Source organism: Cuculus canorus, chromosome 18 (genome assembly GCF_017976375.1).
Source record: "Cuculus canorus isolate bCucCan1 chromosome 18, bCucCan1.pri, whole genome shotgun sequence".
Taxonomy (NCBI): Eukaryota; Metazoa; Chordata; class Aves; order Cuculiformes; family Cuculidae; genus Cuculus; species Cuculus canorus.
Window position 1 is genome coordinate 10,194,818 of NC_071418.1, and position 15,259 is coordinate 10,210,076.

The following is a 15,259-nucleotide window of genomic DNA, read 5'->3' on the forward strand; positions in this document are numbered from 1 at the left end:
CCAGGCCCCCTCGGACACCTCTGTCATGTCCTGGGCTCTGCTGCAATCCCCGAAGTATTCATTCCTGTTCCTAAAGCCCAGGAGGAATTTGCGATTTTTGCAGCAATGCTGCTGCTCTGAGAGGGACAGGGGCTTGTGTGTCAGGCTGGACTTGGGATGTTGCACACTGCGAGGAAGAAGGAAATCCATTATATTTTCAATTCTGCATGCTGCCAGCAAGGTCCAAACTCAATGGCAGCTCTGCAGGGCACCAGTGGGCTCTTGCATGCAGCTCCTGCTGAACTAAGCTGCCTTAATGCCATCGGGGTACCTGTATGTTGCTGTTGCAGGGATACTATGGTCTAAAATGTACAGCAAGGGAACTTTCAACCCAAACTGGGCCGGGGAGCTGTGGTGCAGAGGGTTGGAGAATAACTGGGACAGAGAAAACCAGAAGGCAGAGAAAGTGCAAGGGCTCAGCCAGCATCCCCAGACCTGGGTATCCCCACAACCTCGGGAACCTGGGAATGGTAGAATGATGCTTGGGTCAGGAGCAAAACTGCATCCAAGCCCGTTGCTTCTTCCTGATTTTCCAGGAGGTCTTTTTCATCTTCAAGAGAAGCACAAAATACATGGGAAGATGCAAAGACGCAGCCCAGTGGAAGAACCAGCTGCTCAGCAATCAGGCAGTTTTCCTGCCCTCTGTAATTCTGTGGAATAACGGCCCTGAGTGGCAGAGCAGTTTGAGTGATAAAGTCTGGAGAGACTGGAGAAGTGCTGGGAAGTAGAAATCAATACTCTGCATCCCAATGTGTAATGGGACGTGCAGCCTCATGTTATTGCACGCCAGGATCCACTGCAGTGATTTGCAAGTTAAGGAGTCTGATGGGAAAAGTTGCTTTTGTTTTTGCAGGGTTTTTGCACCCACCTTAAATACCAGCACAACAGAAGATGTGTCAGCTCATGAGACCCCAGTGGAGCCACCGTTGGGACTGAGCTGAGATGCAACACCCAGCGCCACATGGGACATGTCCTGGTGCTCTGTCTTCCCAAGGGCTCTCAGCCCTGGTTAACACCTCTTGGTGCATACCCACCTTCCTTCCTTCCTTCCTTCCTTCCTTCCTTCCTTCCTTCCTTCCTTCCTTCCTTCCTTCCTTCCTTCCTTCCTTCCTTCCTTCCTTCCTTCCTTCCTTCCTTCCTTCCTTCCCTCCCTCCCTCCTTCCTTCCTTCCTTCCTTCCTTCCTTCCTTCCTTCCTTCCTTCCTTCCTTCCTTCCTTCCTTCCTTCCTTCCTTCTCCATCTCATTTCTCCTTTCTCCCCCTAGTTTCCTCCCTTCTCCCTCTCTCCTTCCTCCTTTCTCCCTCCATCTGTCCTCCCTCCTTCCTCCTCCACTCCTGTGTCTTTCCTTCTTCCTCCGAGCCTCCTCTCTCTCCTCCCTCCCTTCTTCCTCTGTCCATCCTCTCTCTTTCCTCTCTCCTAGCCCTCCCATGTCCAGGTGACAGTCACAGCCTCCCCTGCCCTCGTCCCTGTCCCCTTGCCAGCAGCAGCAGGGCTGGGCTGCCGGGAGGCGGCCGTGACGCTGGGTGGTGTTGACACTGTCAATATTTTGGCTGCAAAGGGCTCTGCAGTAACGAGCAGGCACAGCAGCCTCCATCCAAGCCCAGAAAGCCTTTCCCACACCTGATCCACCAGGATTTGGCTGCTCTCTTTTTTTGGGGTGTGGTTGATGACGCAGATTGATGCAGACACAGACATGGGTATGGGTGCCTGAAAAGCAGCACCAGGGCACTGACAGTGATGTTTCATTGCCGTCAGCCGGAGGCTGCTACAGCATGCTGTGACAGGCCACGATAACGAGCACATCCTCATCAGCACATTTATGGATGGCTGCAGTGTCCGTTGTGCTCCTGATGGGCGCTCAGACCCAGAGGTGAAGCCCCTTGGCTGGGGCGGCTCTCCAGCAACGACCTGGGGCTGGGGCTGACACCCATGCTCTGGATTTGAGTGATCGGGATCATAGAATCAGAATCACTAGGTTGGAAAAGACATTTAGGATCATCAAGACCAACCGTACCTGTCCACTACTAAATCATATCCCTAAGCACCTCGTCCACCCATCTTTTAAACACCTCCAGGGATCAGGACTCAACCACCTCCCTCGGCAGCCTCTGTCAGTGTCTGGGAACCCTTTTAGTGAAGAAATGTTTCCTAATGTCCAATCTGAACCTGCCCTGGCACAACTTGAGGCCATTTCCTCTTGTCCTATCACCTATCACGTGGGAGAAGAGCCCAGCACCCACCCCACCACAAACTCCTTTCAGATAATTGTAAACAGTGATGAGGTCTTCTCTTGGTCTCCTCCAGGCTAAATAGTCTCAGGTCCCTCAACCATCTCTCATAACACTTGTTTTCCGGCCCCTACCCCAGCTCTGTTTCCTTTTCCACACGTGCTCCAGCCCTTCAATGTCTTTCTTGTAGTGAGAGACCCAAAACTGACCCCAGGATTTGAGGTGCAGCCTCACCAATGCCGAGTGCAGGGGCACAATCCCTCTCCTGCTCCTGCTGGCCATGCTGTTTGCGATACAGGCTGAGATGGACCCACCAGAAGTGTCCTGGGCACCACGTGGATCTGTGTGGGGCAGCTCAGGGAGCCATGCCAGCCTCGGCAGCCCCGCTATGGGCTCCATCCCCAGGGAGCTGGCTCATCTCTCCGTCCCTCTTCATCCATCCGAACTGGGCTGACTGCTCTCGCAGGCAGTGAGCATGAAACATTGATGGCCTCCAGCTGCGCCGCTCGTCCAGAGCCAGCGTGGCCTCTACATATTTAATTTCTTCTCCATTAAAACCACATGAAGCCATGATCCATTTTGCACCACCTCTGATTCCCTTCCATCTCCTGTCTCAGAGTGGAGCACCTGCTGGGGAGCAGGCAGGCGGCCAGGGGGCTGCAGGAGGTTTCAAGACTTCAACTGGGCAGGGAGAGGCTCCTGCTGTCCTGGGAAAAGCAAACAAGGAGAAGGCAGCCAGCAAGGGCCTGGGGAAAAGTGATAGGACCCAATGTCACAGGAGCTGGGCAAAAAGTTTGAGTTGAAGAGAGAACAAATGACCCCACGGTGCTGCGAACTGGGGTGGGCTGCAGCACAGGGAGCCCAAGAGCTCCAGGAGCAGAACTGGGGATCATCACCTGCCCTTTCAGATGCGGTGTGTGGAGCAGCGCTGCCCATCAAGCCTGCAGACAGGCTCAGGGTGCAGAATCAGACCCTCTGTGGATCAGCCCCTCGCCTCCCACCCACGCAGCGCAGCACCCTGCGGACCCTCGGCTGACATAGCCCCTCACCTCCCCTTTCCCCGGGCTCCCAGCCTGCCAGAAGGAGGGGGGTGGCAGGGCAGGCGTGCTGTTCACATCAGGTTTTGGCACATCAAGGCAGAGGTGCTTCATTCAGAAAGGACAAGGTCTGCAGAGAGACTTGTCGCCTGCTCCGAGCCCACTCATGCCACCCCGCCCAGGGGTGTGCTGCAGAGGCACGCAGACCCTGCAGACTTGCAGGCAGGGAGGCGAGGCAGGAACAACCTGTAGCTGCTGTTATCAGAGGGGAAAACCCCAAATTTTTAAAGGAAAAAATAAACCCTAAGCAATTTTCGGATGCCATAAAAATGCCCACTTTTGAGGGCAGCCTGAACTGTGAGCTTTCCAGGTCACAATGCCAGATGGATGCAACGTTGCTGGGAGCATCTCTCAGCTGTTGAAGGGTGCTTTTCCTCTACCTGAACTCTTTTTCCTATAAATAGAATATATGGTTTGCAATTCTGCAAAGAATTTAGAGGTGAAATTTGATCGATAACAAGCATTTCAAAGGGGGCAGATTGGAAAAGCTGTAGCACCAGAACTGCACCCACAATGCTCCCACCCTGTGCTCCCGCTGTGGACGGAGGAGGCACGGGTGCTGCTGGCAGTGTGTCAGCATCATCATAGATTTCCCTCAGTGTGTGTGGGGGGAGAAGCACATCCAGCACAGCCCCTGGGAACCCATCCCTGCAAAGCTCCTCCAGGCGAGGTGCTCGCAGAAGGGCATCGCTTCATCCTCATGGCCCCACTCCCTCCGTTGTCACCCGGTTCCTGGCACTCATCCCTCACGTGCTTCTCTTTCTGACTCCCACAGGCCCATCCAGTGGGAAGCGGTTGCAAACCCACTGCCTGTGTTGATGTTTCCATCATTCAAGGACAGGCAATAGTGGCAGCGGGTGGTTCAGAGGCTCCAGCCCTCCTTCACCCTGTGACGCTGGCAAAGGGAGTGAACCCCACAGCAGGAACGTGAAGGTTATCCTTGGGAAAAACAAATGCTTAAGTTTAATGGCCATGTTGCTGCTTTGATGGCTATCTCCTCCCAGGGTGTTTGTGTCCCCCTTTCCGGCTTTGGTGCGGAATTGGGGCAGGAAGGGGCGATGCAGGTGTGGGAGCCGCTCCTCCCCTCGCCCTATTTACACCAAATAAACCTCCTCTGCCAGCAGGCTGGCACTCGCCTTAAAAGCGAGGGTGAGTGACAGGGGCAGAGGGGACGTGGCAGCAGCGTGCTCCAGAGCCGGGGCACATGCTGCAGGTGGGGCTCAGCCTGCCCCGCTCCACTGCGAGGGTGGCCAGCAGCTTCCCCATGGCCGAGCCAGCCGTGGATGATAACACGGGCACCAGGCAAGGTGAGTGAGCTGCAGCCGGGGATGGGCACACGTCTCACGCTGGGGAATCATAGAATCATGGAATGGTTTGGGTTGGAAGGGACCTCAGAGCTCATCCAGTTCTACCCCCGCCATGGGCAGGAACACCTCCCACTGGATCTGGTTTCTCCAAGCCCCATCCAACCTGGCCTTGAATACCCCCAGGGATGGGGCAGCCACCACTGCCCTGGGTAACCTGGGCCAGGGCCTCACCACACACCCAGCAGAGGGGCTGAAGCAGACCCACATTTCCTTCCCCAAGATCCGTGGCACATCCCAGGGCAGGCAGAGCTGTGTGGGCTTGGGTTGATGATGCTCCTCAGTACATCAGGCAGGGCAGCACCTTCTCAACGCGGACAGCTATGAGGACAAGGTGAATTTAGGAATCACGGTGTTGCAAACAGCCCTGCTCCAACCCCAATATCCGTTTTAGCCTGGTTTCTATAGCTCGAAGCCCGTCTGTCTGGCCACAGGGTCTGCCTGTCTGTTTTCAAAGCAGGTAGTCAGGCAGAGGGGCAACTGGTTGCAGCTGCTGCCCCTTTCCTGCACTGGAATTGAACCTGATCCGCTGGGTCTGCTGAACTCAAGCACGGACCAAAACAAATTGGAGAGCAGGAGCCACAGCCAGACTCAGCCTGGGAGTGGCCCAGGCACCCAGATCCCCTCATCGTGCCACCACGAGCTGCCACGCGTGCAGCACACGAGGCCAGGACACTGCTGTCCCTTGAGGCCAGAGCAGAGATGTCCATTCCAGACTCCACATCCGAAGTGAGCACATCCAAGATAAATACATCAGAGAATTCATCAACTTTACCTTTGTCAACTAACTGCCCAGCAGAAGCCACCCATGCATAGTCAACTGCTGTCTCCTGATACAGGGTTCAGAGCTGAGCCCTCTGCAATCCCAGGGAAAATGCTGCTCGCTGCTCTCTAGGAGGAGCTCGAACGCTGCTATTCCCAGCCCAGGGCTGGTAGCTGGTACGGGTGGTGGGAACCCTTCTGAGGGTCAGCCGGAGACCTTCAGTCTGTCTCTGAGATGCTCTCCAGGCCCTGTGTGCAGCCCCTTGGGTGGGGTCTCTCTAGCTGGACGGGGGTAATGTGGGCAACAGGGACCCTTTGGCCCCTTGCAGACTGTCCCCCAACCCTTGGTGAGCCCTTCTCACTGCAGCACCTACTACTTGCACCTTCTCTCTGGCACCCGAGCAGCCGGATGGGGCCAAGTTTTGCAGAAGACTTTGGCAGGAGGCACTAAGAGGGAGGGTGAATGCCTGAGCTCTGCCTGGGGATGTAGCAGCCCGGTCCTGGGCTGCCAGACCCAGACAGGACATAGCTCCTGCCCCGCTCTGTGCTTGGCAGGGGACACGATGCAAACAGTCCCTCTTGGTCCCAGCATCACTTGGGCCCCCATTGCCTGCGCGGTCCCTTCTTGCCCCTGCACACCTGGGGTGGGACTCAGCTGCTCCTGATCCTTGGTGCTGTGACACTGCTGCCCCACGGGCATCCCTGGAGGACAGGGACCGTACCCCTGCTCTCTGCACCCCCTCTCTGCAGGTCATAGGCTGGAAAGTAAGGAGGGATGCAAAGACCCTTGCGGTGTGGTGAAACAGCCCCATACCCAGCTGGTGCCCAGCCCCACACCTCCCAGAGCCCCATACCCAGCTGGTGCCCAGCCCCACACCTCCCAGAGCCCCGTACCCAGCTGATGCCCAGCCCCACACCTCCCAGAGCCCCATACCCAGCTGGTGCCCAGCCCCACACCTCCCAGAGCCCCGTACCCAGCTGATGCCCAGCCCCACACCTCCCAGAGCCCCACATCCAGCTGGTGCCCAGCCCCACACCTTCCAGAGCCCCTGTACAGTGGTTTCACTGTGGGTCTGAGTGTTTGTCCCCCAGTCCCATGGGAGCAAAGCAAGCTTCTCCAGCCAGGCAAAGCCTCCTAGAACCCTTCCCTTTGCAGGGGGAGATGAACTATTGAAGTACAAGATAGGGCTTCAAAGCTCCATGGGCCAGGGTGAAATGCTGTCAGCTGAGGAGGTGAAGCATGTTGAACAATAAGTCTTTGCCCTACAGAGACGTTTGGCTCCTCTGCAGTCACCGTCGTGATCACGTCTGAGGCTGATACGTGGGACATTGACGCCTCCTCTCTGCTGGGCTGTGGACAGTTTGTGGATTGGGACAGGCTGCCAGCCCCAGAGCAGCGGGCAGATGTCCCCCGAGACATCCTCTGCAGGCCCCCGAAGGAGCTAAAGAAGCTGGCGAGAGAAGGCTACTGGGCGGTGAGCCATGCTCTGAGAGCTCAGGTCTACCACCAGCTCATCCAGCAGGTCGCCTGCCGGCTCGTCACTCCCGATGCTCTCGTCTACAGGGATGTGGCGAGTCGGCTCTTCGGGAAGCTGAGTGTGAGCTCCCACCCATTGCCTGAGTTCCTGGAAGGATGCTCCATGCCCACATACTGCCTCAACCTGGCAGGGGTCACCGCCCTGAAGAAGATCCTCATCTGTGTTGGCAATCTTTTCCCTGACATAACCTACAGCCCAATCCTCCCCTCTATGGTGGCTCTGCTGCTGCACTACAGCAAAGATGAAGCTCAGTGCTTTGAGAACATCTCTCGCCTCATCGCCAGCAATGCTCCCCACACCAGCTACATCGACCAGTCCTTCTTGGCCCACCAGGCTTCCTGCATGACTTTTGGAGATCTGGCCAACAAGCACTGCCCAGCAGCTCACAAACTCATAGCCAGCACATCTGAGAACGTCTTTGAGGTCTATTCTGAATGGTTATCGTGGCTTTTTCAAGACCTCCCCTTCAATTACGCCATCCGTGTCTTTGATGTCTACCTGCTGGAGGGGCAGAAGGTCCTCTACCGCATCGCCCTGGCCTTGCTGAAGCAGTACAGGCTCTCAGTGACCTCCACTGAGGTGGAGAGGACTGACATTAAGGCAAACCTGCAGGCTTTTGTGCAGAACATTGCTGAGCACATGACTGTTGACAAACTCCTTGAGAGAGCTTTTGGCATCCGGCTGTTCTCCCGCAAGGAAATATGGCTTCTCCAGATGGCCAACAGGAAGGCGTTAATGGAGAGGGGCATAACCATGGCGCAGAGCAGGTAAGACCTCCCTGTTTGCCAGCTCTTGGGGCTAAGCAGACAAACCACCCGTTACGATGGAGATACCACATGCAGTGAGCTCCAAGCTTGGGCTCTGGGGGTGCCTCACAGCTCCTCGTGGAGTCCCTGTTTGGAGGCACCCAACAGTTGGGGTAGTGATGCTAGCAGAGAGTTCACCATGCCAAAAGCATAAGACCTGATGCACCCCTAAAAGCTGACGAGGACCCCAGCTTGGCAGTAATGAGTGTCCCCCTTGCACAGGCAGTCTTTCCACCTGGCTGTGGACATGCAGAACTTCAGCTCCAGCATTGTAACAGCTCAGGAGATGCGCATCATCTGGTCCTGGATCCCCGAGCGCTTCTCCCTCTTCTCCCCGTTGCTGCTCTTCTCCACCTCAGAAGATGGGTGCAGCCTGCAAAGGTAAAGTGTTACCTGCCTGTTGGGTTGGGTCGAGTCGATAGGCCAGTTGGTGGCACAGAAAGAAGCAGCGCTTTGTGTCTATGGGGCACATCTGAAGTCTCCTGAGAACTCTCCTGGGCTTGATTCAAGATCTCAAGTGTGGCCTGGGCCAGCACTGGCTGCAGGGGAGAGGGCTGAGGCTTAGCCAGGTGGCCGTCGGCACCTTGACACTGCATTGAATGTCCAGCCCTGCAGATGTGCTGCAGGGGCACCTCCCCATGCAGCACGCTGTGCTGGGCATGCTGTGGTTGTCCAGGTCCATCCATCGCACCATCTCCAGGGCTCCAGCTCCCTCCCGGTGGTGTGGAGCACAGGGCAGCTGCTGGACATGGCAATTGGTGTTGCAACTCCAAGCTGAGCTGGAAAATGAGTCTGCCATTGAATTCCCAATCTGTGAAGAGCAGAAACCCTTCGATATCCTGAGGTTGCCTTCACACGAGTGTGTTCCGGCAGCAACCCAAACCCTGCTCCTCTGTAGGAGCATGTTAAGCTGAGAGGTAGCACTAACAGAAGGCAGAGCCCAGGGCAGCCACAGGCAGCAGGTAGGGACATCCTGCAATGAGAAAGACACCAAACCCTCTAAACTCAAGTTAAGAGAGACCAAGTATCATAGCCAATTCCCAAAATTGCAATGAAAAGACCAGTGTCAGCTCTGGAGACAGCCCAGGGACAGGGGACAACGGTCAACAGAATTGTAGAATCACGGATTCATTAAGGTTGGAAAAGACCTCTGAGATGATCAAGTCCAACCATCAGCCCAGCCCCACTGTGCCAACTAAACCATGTCCCCAGGTACCACATCTACACGCTTTTTGAACCCCTTCAGGGATGGAGACTCCCCCACTGCCCTGGTCAGCCTCTGCCAGGGCTAGGCTATGCTTTCACTAAGGATGTTTTTCATAATCTCCAACCTAAATTCCCCAGACACAACTTGAGGACATTTCTTCTTGCCCTATCACTTGTTACTTATCAGAGCTCAGCACCCACCCCACCCCAACCTCCTTTCAGGGAGATGCAGAGAGCCATGAGGTTTCTCCTCTTCTCCAGGCTAAAGGGTGTGGTGGGAAGCAGGGACATCCTGCAAACGCTTGGTGACAGAGCGTTTCTCTGCCATGAAACAGCAGCTCACTGCTGACCAGGAGGGATGCCCGGCTCTCTGCAGACACTGCTCATGCCATCCATGGCCCCTGTTTCTCAGGGTGGTGTGTAAAGGTGGGGCTGCAATGGCAGCAGCTCTGTGAACACCATGAGTGTCCCCCAGCCCACGGGAGGTGAGGGGGCGCGATGGGGTAGTGGTGCAGCCCCATCCCAGGAAGCGCAGCCCTGCACCTTCCCAGGGCAGCAATGGGATGCTGAGCCCGGATGATGAAACTCATCCCCATTAGAGCAAGTTTGTTTGGCAAACTACCTCCACAGAGTCCCCTCAGTGTGGCACCTGAGGGTGGGAGGATTTCATGTTCGAATTTAACTGAGTTTTTACCTGCTTCTCCAAGCAAAAATGATGGTTCGAGAAGTCTCATCAGCCAACTTACCCTGCTCCTGCACTGACACTGGCCGAGCTACGTGGGTATGAGTTTCCACTGCTGTCCTGCCACAACCTTCCTCAGGCTGTGGGCACAGCAATAGGCTCAGGAGAGCCACCACCTCTCTCCACTGTCCTTTATGGCTTCGTGCTCACCGCGTTCCCAGGATCCCTAGGTCTCAGACCCCACTAACCCAGCCTCCTTGTTCATCTCTGCAGGTTTTACACATGCTGTGAAGGCTACGAACCAACGGTGCTGCTCATAAAAACCACCGAAGGGGAGGTTGGTATTTCCCAAGCTGCGCTGGTGTTGGTGTGGGGAAGGGGATGGAGGGGGTTTGAGCCCACTGGTGTTCCTTAGAGCCACTGCAGGGTCCCTTTCCTGCTCTGCTCTGGGTCTGTTTCAGCTTCCAGGAGAGAAAAAACTGCACCTCCAGCAGCAAGAGCCACCTGAGACACAAGCTGGTGTCAACAGTGCTGCTGTGGGAGACAGAGAGAAGCCAGTGAGATGGAGAGGCTAGGAGTGATTCTCTTTTTTTGCTTATACAGAGTAAGCCATGAGTCTTTGATAAACAGGAAAGTAGTCATGTCTTTCCTGAAGTCACTAGGTGCTTTGCCTGAGCCAGGATGTTTTTTCAAAGCATTCAGTGCAAGGATCTCTCCCTGATAGCACAAGCAGCCCCACAAGGGAAACAGAAGAGGAATAAGGACGGCCTCTACAATATTTGAAAGTAGTGAGATAACTGCAGCTCTCCCCAGAGCCACGGGTCCTCCTGGGGACTCCGAGAGGAGCTTGTAAACGTGTATTTTATCTCCCCACTCTTCATCAAACAGCAGAGGCGAGTTCTGTAAATTGCTTAGGCATCCCAATGAGTTATCGACCAACCAGTCCTGATTTCTCCAGCCTGACATTCCAGTGTGGTGCAGAGATAAATGTCCTGCCACCTCCTGGAGTCTTGGGCAGGCAATGGAAAGTGACTTATAAAACCTTTTTCTAGCTCATTTTATCCAGTACAGACAGACGTGATTCCCTACCTCTCAGCAGCTCCCCTCCAGCCATGGTCACATCAAGGACATCCATACCAGGACTGGCCTGACCACTGATGGGAGGAGTGGCCAAAACACCTGGAGAGCAGGGTCCAATCCTTCCCGGGTACTAGTTCAAAGCCCTATAGGCAACAAAACCACATTGCCTGAGTTTATGCTGGTTTAACACATTTTCCTAAAGACTCACGGAACAGATGACCACCTCACCAGGGGCCAGTGGAGGGTGAGGGACTCCTTGACCACACATTCTGCAGTGCTGCCTGTTCAGCCCTTTGAGCCAAACCATTATTCCTTTATGAAATGTTCTTGGGGGTGGGAGGAACAGCTCCTGGCCCTGAGCCCTGGCCAGGGAATGCACTGGCACAGCCCGAATAGCCCTGCTCAATCCACCGGCGTGCAGTAAACTGCAACCATCCCTGCTCCAAACTAAGAGCCTGCCAGATCTCCCAGACCCCCGTTAGGCACTGAAGCAGAGAGGACTCACCTCCAGAGCAGCAGGGACTTGGCAGGGCAGGATTTAGCTGGCACAGCAGAATCTGGCTCTCTGTTTTCCCCGGGGATCTCACAGAGCTCTTCCCTCCTGAGCGCCATGGCCAGTGTGTCCGGACTCGCTCCGGCCACAGCACCTCCCCCGCTGACGTCTCCCTGTGCTCTCTCCCAAAGGTGTGTGGGGCATTTCTCTCCTCCGACTGGAGTGAAAGGAAAAAGAGTGGGGCGACATCAGGCTTCTTTGGGACAGGGGAGTGCTTTGTGTTCACTGTAAGTCACATTTTATCTCTGGGTTTATGCTGGTGGGTTGGTCTGTTGATTGCTTGTTCCTCTACCTCTGTGACAGCTCAGGGCACAGTGGCACCAACCTGCTTCCTTACCACGGTCCCACTGCTGTCCCTTAGCTCTGGCAGGAGGTAGCAGCACAGAAGCTGCTGTGGTGGAGCAGAGCAAACAGAGAGTGAACTCAGCCTTGGGTTTCCCCCTTGCTCTGAGCCCCAGAGGCAACGTGCAATAACCCTGGGTGGGTCTTGGAGCATCCTCCAGTCACAACAGCCTGGGTGGCAGGGCAGGTTTCTGCCCTGTTTGCTTGGGGCAGCTCCTGGATGGAGCATTCCCCAACCGGCCCTGGTGTCCCTGCAGAGGGAGCAGGCTCAGTTGGTCCAAGAGATCCTGGGAGCAAAGTCCAGCATTCATTTGGTATCGCAGCAGCCTCCATGTGGCATCCACACAGCAATGTGGGCAGCGCAGGTTGGCCCATCTCCAGCAGCACCTGAATACAAAGCCAATTTCTAAGTCACAGCCACCTCCAAAGCAGCGCTGGCACTGTCAGGACACTTTGTCCCCCTCTGCTACTCCAGGGCCAGACCTGGCTTGCAGCATTTGGCCCTGATCCACGTGGCCAGGCAGAACCAACAATCCCTATTGGTTCTTCCTCCAACAATAGGGAGATGCCTTGAAGGTCAGGGTTTACCGTGTTTCTCCCATTTTCCAGGTGCGTCCCAACACAGAAAGGTACGAGTGGGTGTTCATCAAGAAGCCGGAGCTGGCCAAAGCCGTGCCACGCTCATGCCAGCGGTCGCGTTCCCCCTCTCCCATGTTCCACCTCCGCTCCTCCCCAGATGAACGCGGAACCAGCTCAAACCATCTCACTGTGCCTGTGCCACAGAGGAAAAGCCGTCTCTCCCCATTTCTGGCCATCAGGCATTTCCTCCTGCCTTCCAAAACAGCTTCTATGTTCATGTCCGGCTCTCGGGAAGGGATCATTATCGGTAAATACCAAACGTCAGGCACACATCTGCCAATACACCACAGCTTTGGCTGAAAAGGGCTTTAATCTGAGCTCCTGTAGAGGCAAAGACCTCCTGGTCAGGGGAGATGAAGCCTTCCCTTTCATCCTCAAGCCAGCAAGAGACTGCAAAGCTACCCAAAGGCAAGGATGCTCCTTCTGAGAGCCCGAGGGGGCTCTGCCAGCCGAGGGAGAGCACCACTTGACCTCCCAGCCAAGTTTGCAACCCTGGGGCTGCTGTGTCCTTTCTCAGCCCTTTCCTCCACTTTGTGTGGTGGAGGAGATGTGGGTGGAGATCAGCCTGAGGAAGGGCCAGGCATGGTTCACTGGAGCAGACACGCCAGCTGCCTGCCCATGCTGCCATCTGCAGGGTCAGGTGTGGGCAGGGGTGCCGAGTCTTTGGGGGTTCACAAGTCAGAAACCTGTGCATTCCCTATGGCTGCCTCTGCCTCCTCTCCAGCCCTCAGAGCAGGCTCAGGGAAGCCTGGCTGTGGGGATGCAAGGAACTTTCCTTGTTCTCCAGCTCTCCAAGCAGTCAATAATTCAGCTTGTGCTGCTAGGACAACCTCTTCTGCTGGCTCCGGGAGATCCCCATGAGCAGACTCAGCAGCTCAGGGCATCCCAGCCCAGCTCCATCATGTGGCCAAAGAACAGAAAGCTGATACAGGCACAGCCTTGAGAGACCCCGCTGGGTAGGACAGTGGTCCTGCTCGGGCAGTGGGGAGGGGAACGCAGATCCTGACCATCTTATTTGCTTTTGCAGGTGGAGGAGGAGGCCAAGCTCTATCCCTCGATGCCAACCTGCTCTGGGGACACACAGAGCACTGTGAGACCTTCGACAACCCTCCACTCTGCCAGGAGAACTTCCAGGTGCAGCTCTTGGAAGTGTGGGGCTTCCGAAACACCTAAGTCCTATAGAGGACAGCCCTTCACCGTGCTGCCCATGGAGATGGGGACCCCTCACCACGCTGGCTGGCATCCTACCCTCCTGCTGAGGTCCTGGCCGGCAGTGAAGCAGGCATCTCCACTTGCCATCCTCCCCTCCATGGTCAGCTGTCGTGGTGGTGTGGAGACAGGGCAATGTGGTGCTGGGAAAGGCACTGTGGGCACTGCCTTCGGGGACATTTGAGGTCCCCTCCCGCAGTTTAGACCCAGCCCACTCCACCCAATCTGTCCCAATTTAGGATGCTGGAGATGGGGTAAGCCAGCCTGGTGTTTCCCACACCTCCCTGGCCTGTTTGTGGCTTGGGGCTCAGCAAAGCAACGGCGCCTTTGCAGACTTTGTAGGATTTTGAGCCCAGGCAAACCCCAACACCAAGGTAGAAAGCTGACCCGGAGGTCTCAGCCCCTGCTTCCCTGGGGTCTCAAGCCCAGTGCCACCTGTTAAGCCATGCACAGAACTCTGCAGCCTTTGTGGGTTACCAGGACTCCCCAGGCTCGCACAATGATCACCCTCTGGCACAGCGACTCCATGTTGGTGGTTGAAATTCATCATCAGCAATTAGCAAAGATCATAGAATCACAGAATCATAGACTGTCCTGAGCTGGAAAGGACCCCCAAGGATCATCCGGCTCCTCTCCCCTCATCGGACACCCCAACATTCCCACAGTGGGGCTGAGGGCGTTGGCCAAATGCTGCTGGAATATTGTCAGGCTTGGTGCCATGACTGCTGCCCTGGGAGCTGTTCCAGTGCTCTACCACCCTCTGGGGGAAGAACCTTGTCCTGATGTTCAACCTAACCCTCCCCTGGCATCTTCCTGCCATTCCCTTGGGTCCTGTCGTTGGTCACCAGAGAGAAGAGCTCAGCACCTGCTCCTCCTCCTCCCCTTGTGAGGAAGCTGTAATCTCGACGAGGTCTCCTCTTCTCCAAGCTGAACAGCCCAAGTGTCTTCAGCTGCTTCACACGCTTCCCCTCTGAACCTTCCACTAATATTGTGGCCATCAAAGACCGACCCGCTGTGTGCACCTGCAGCCAGCGAGACCCCCGGCCACCGCCGCTCTGTGCAGAACTGCAGACTCTGCTCACCACAAAGGGGCTGTGGGTGATGTGGGACCGTGAGCAGAGAACACACACGAGCCCTCACCAACCCTGCTGACTGCCTGGCGCCAAGACAACGGGAGATGTGCCAGAATAAGACACGGATGTGAACGCGTATGTGTGGTTGGGTCAGACCAGGCAGGGCTGTAGGGCCATCACCCGGCTGCAGGATGAGAACATATCCCACATCCAAGTATATTTCCTGCTCGTGTTTTTTTTCTTCCATCTATTCCATTTCTCGAGCTTTTCAGGGCAGCAACTGCTGCCGCCCCGGTGCCGGCTCCCAGCAGGCAGGGATGTGGGCAGGAGCAGGCGAGGGCAGCGAGCTCCCACAGCACCGGGCACGAGGCAGCGCTCGGAATGTCTATGGACTTCCAAGGGTGGAGAGAGGAGGTGACCATGCATTGGTGAAAGAGCACTGCAGAATTACTCCTTCACTTCAATTAAAACTTCTGCTATGGTGTCCTCAGTATTTCTCTCTTTCCATGATGCTGTTCTGGACTCTGCCCAGCTGGAAGTCTCCCCTGGGAGTCCCTCTCCCTTGGCAAGGGGCCGTTTCTCTCATCCCAGAGATGCACGAGGTGCCTGGAAAGGCAAAGCCTTCCCTGGGCAGCCCAGCCT

At 55.9% G+C, this 15,259-nt stretch overlaps 1 protein-coding gene across 1 annotated transcript; it reads left to right on the top strand.

Annotated features, from left to right (window-relative positions):
• Positions 1-4,284: 4,284 nt before the first annotated feature.
• LOC104060772 (TBC1 domain family member 24) lies at positions 4,285-15,095 on the top strand. The gene is made up of 7 exons (XM_009562610.2): positions 4,285-4,670; positions 6,759-7,794; positions 8,056-8,214; positions 9,995-10,058; positions 11,486-11,581; positions 12,306-12,582; positions 13,363-15,095. The coding sequence occupies exons 1-7, from the start codon at positions 4,568-4,570 to the stop codon at positions 13,506-13,508; spliced, it is 1,881 nt and encodes a 626-aa protein (XP_009560905.2). The 5' UTR covers positions 4,285-4,567; the 3' UTR covers positions 13,509-15,095.
• Positions 15,096-15,259: the final 164 nt, after the last annotated feature.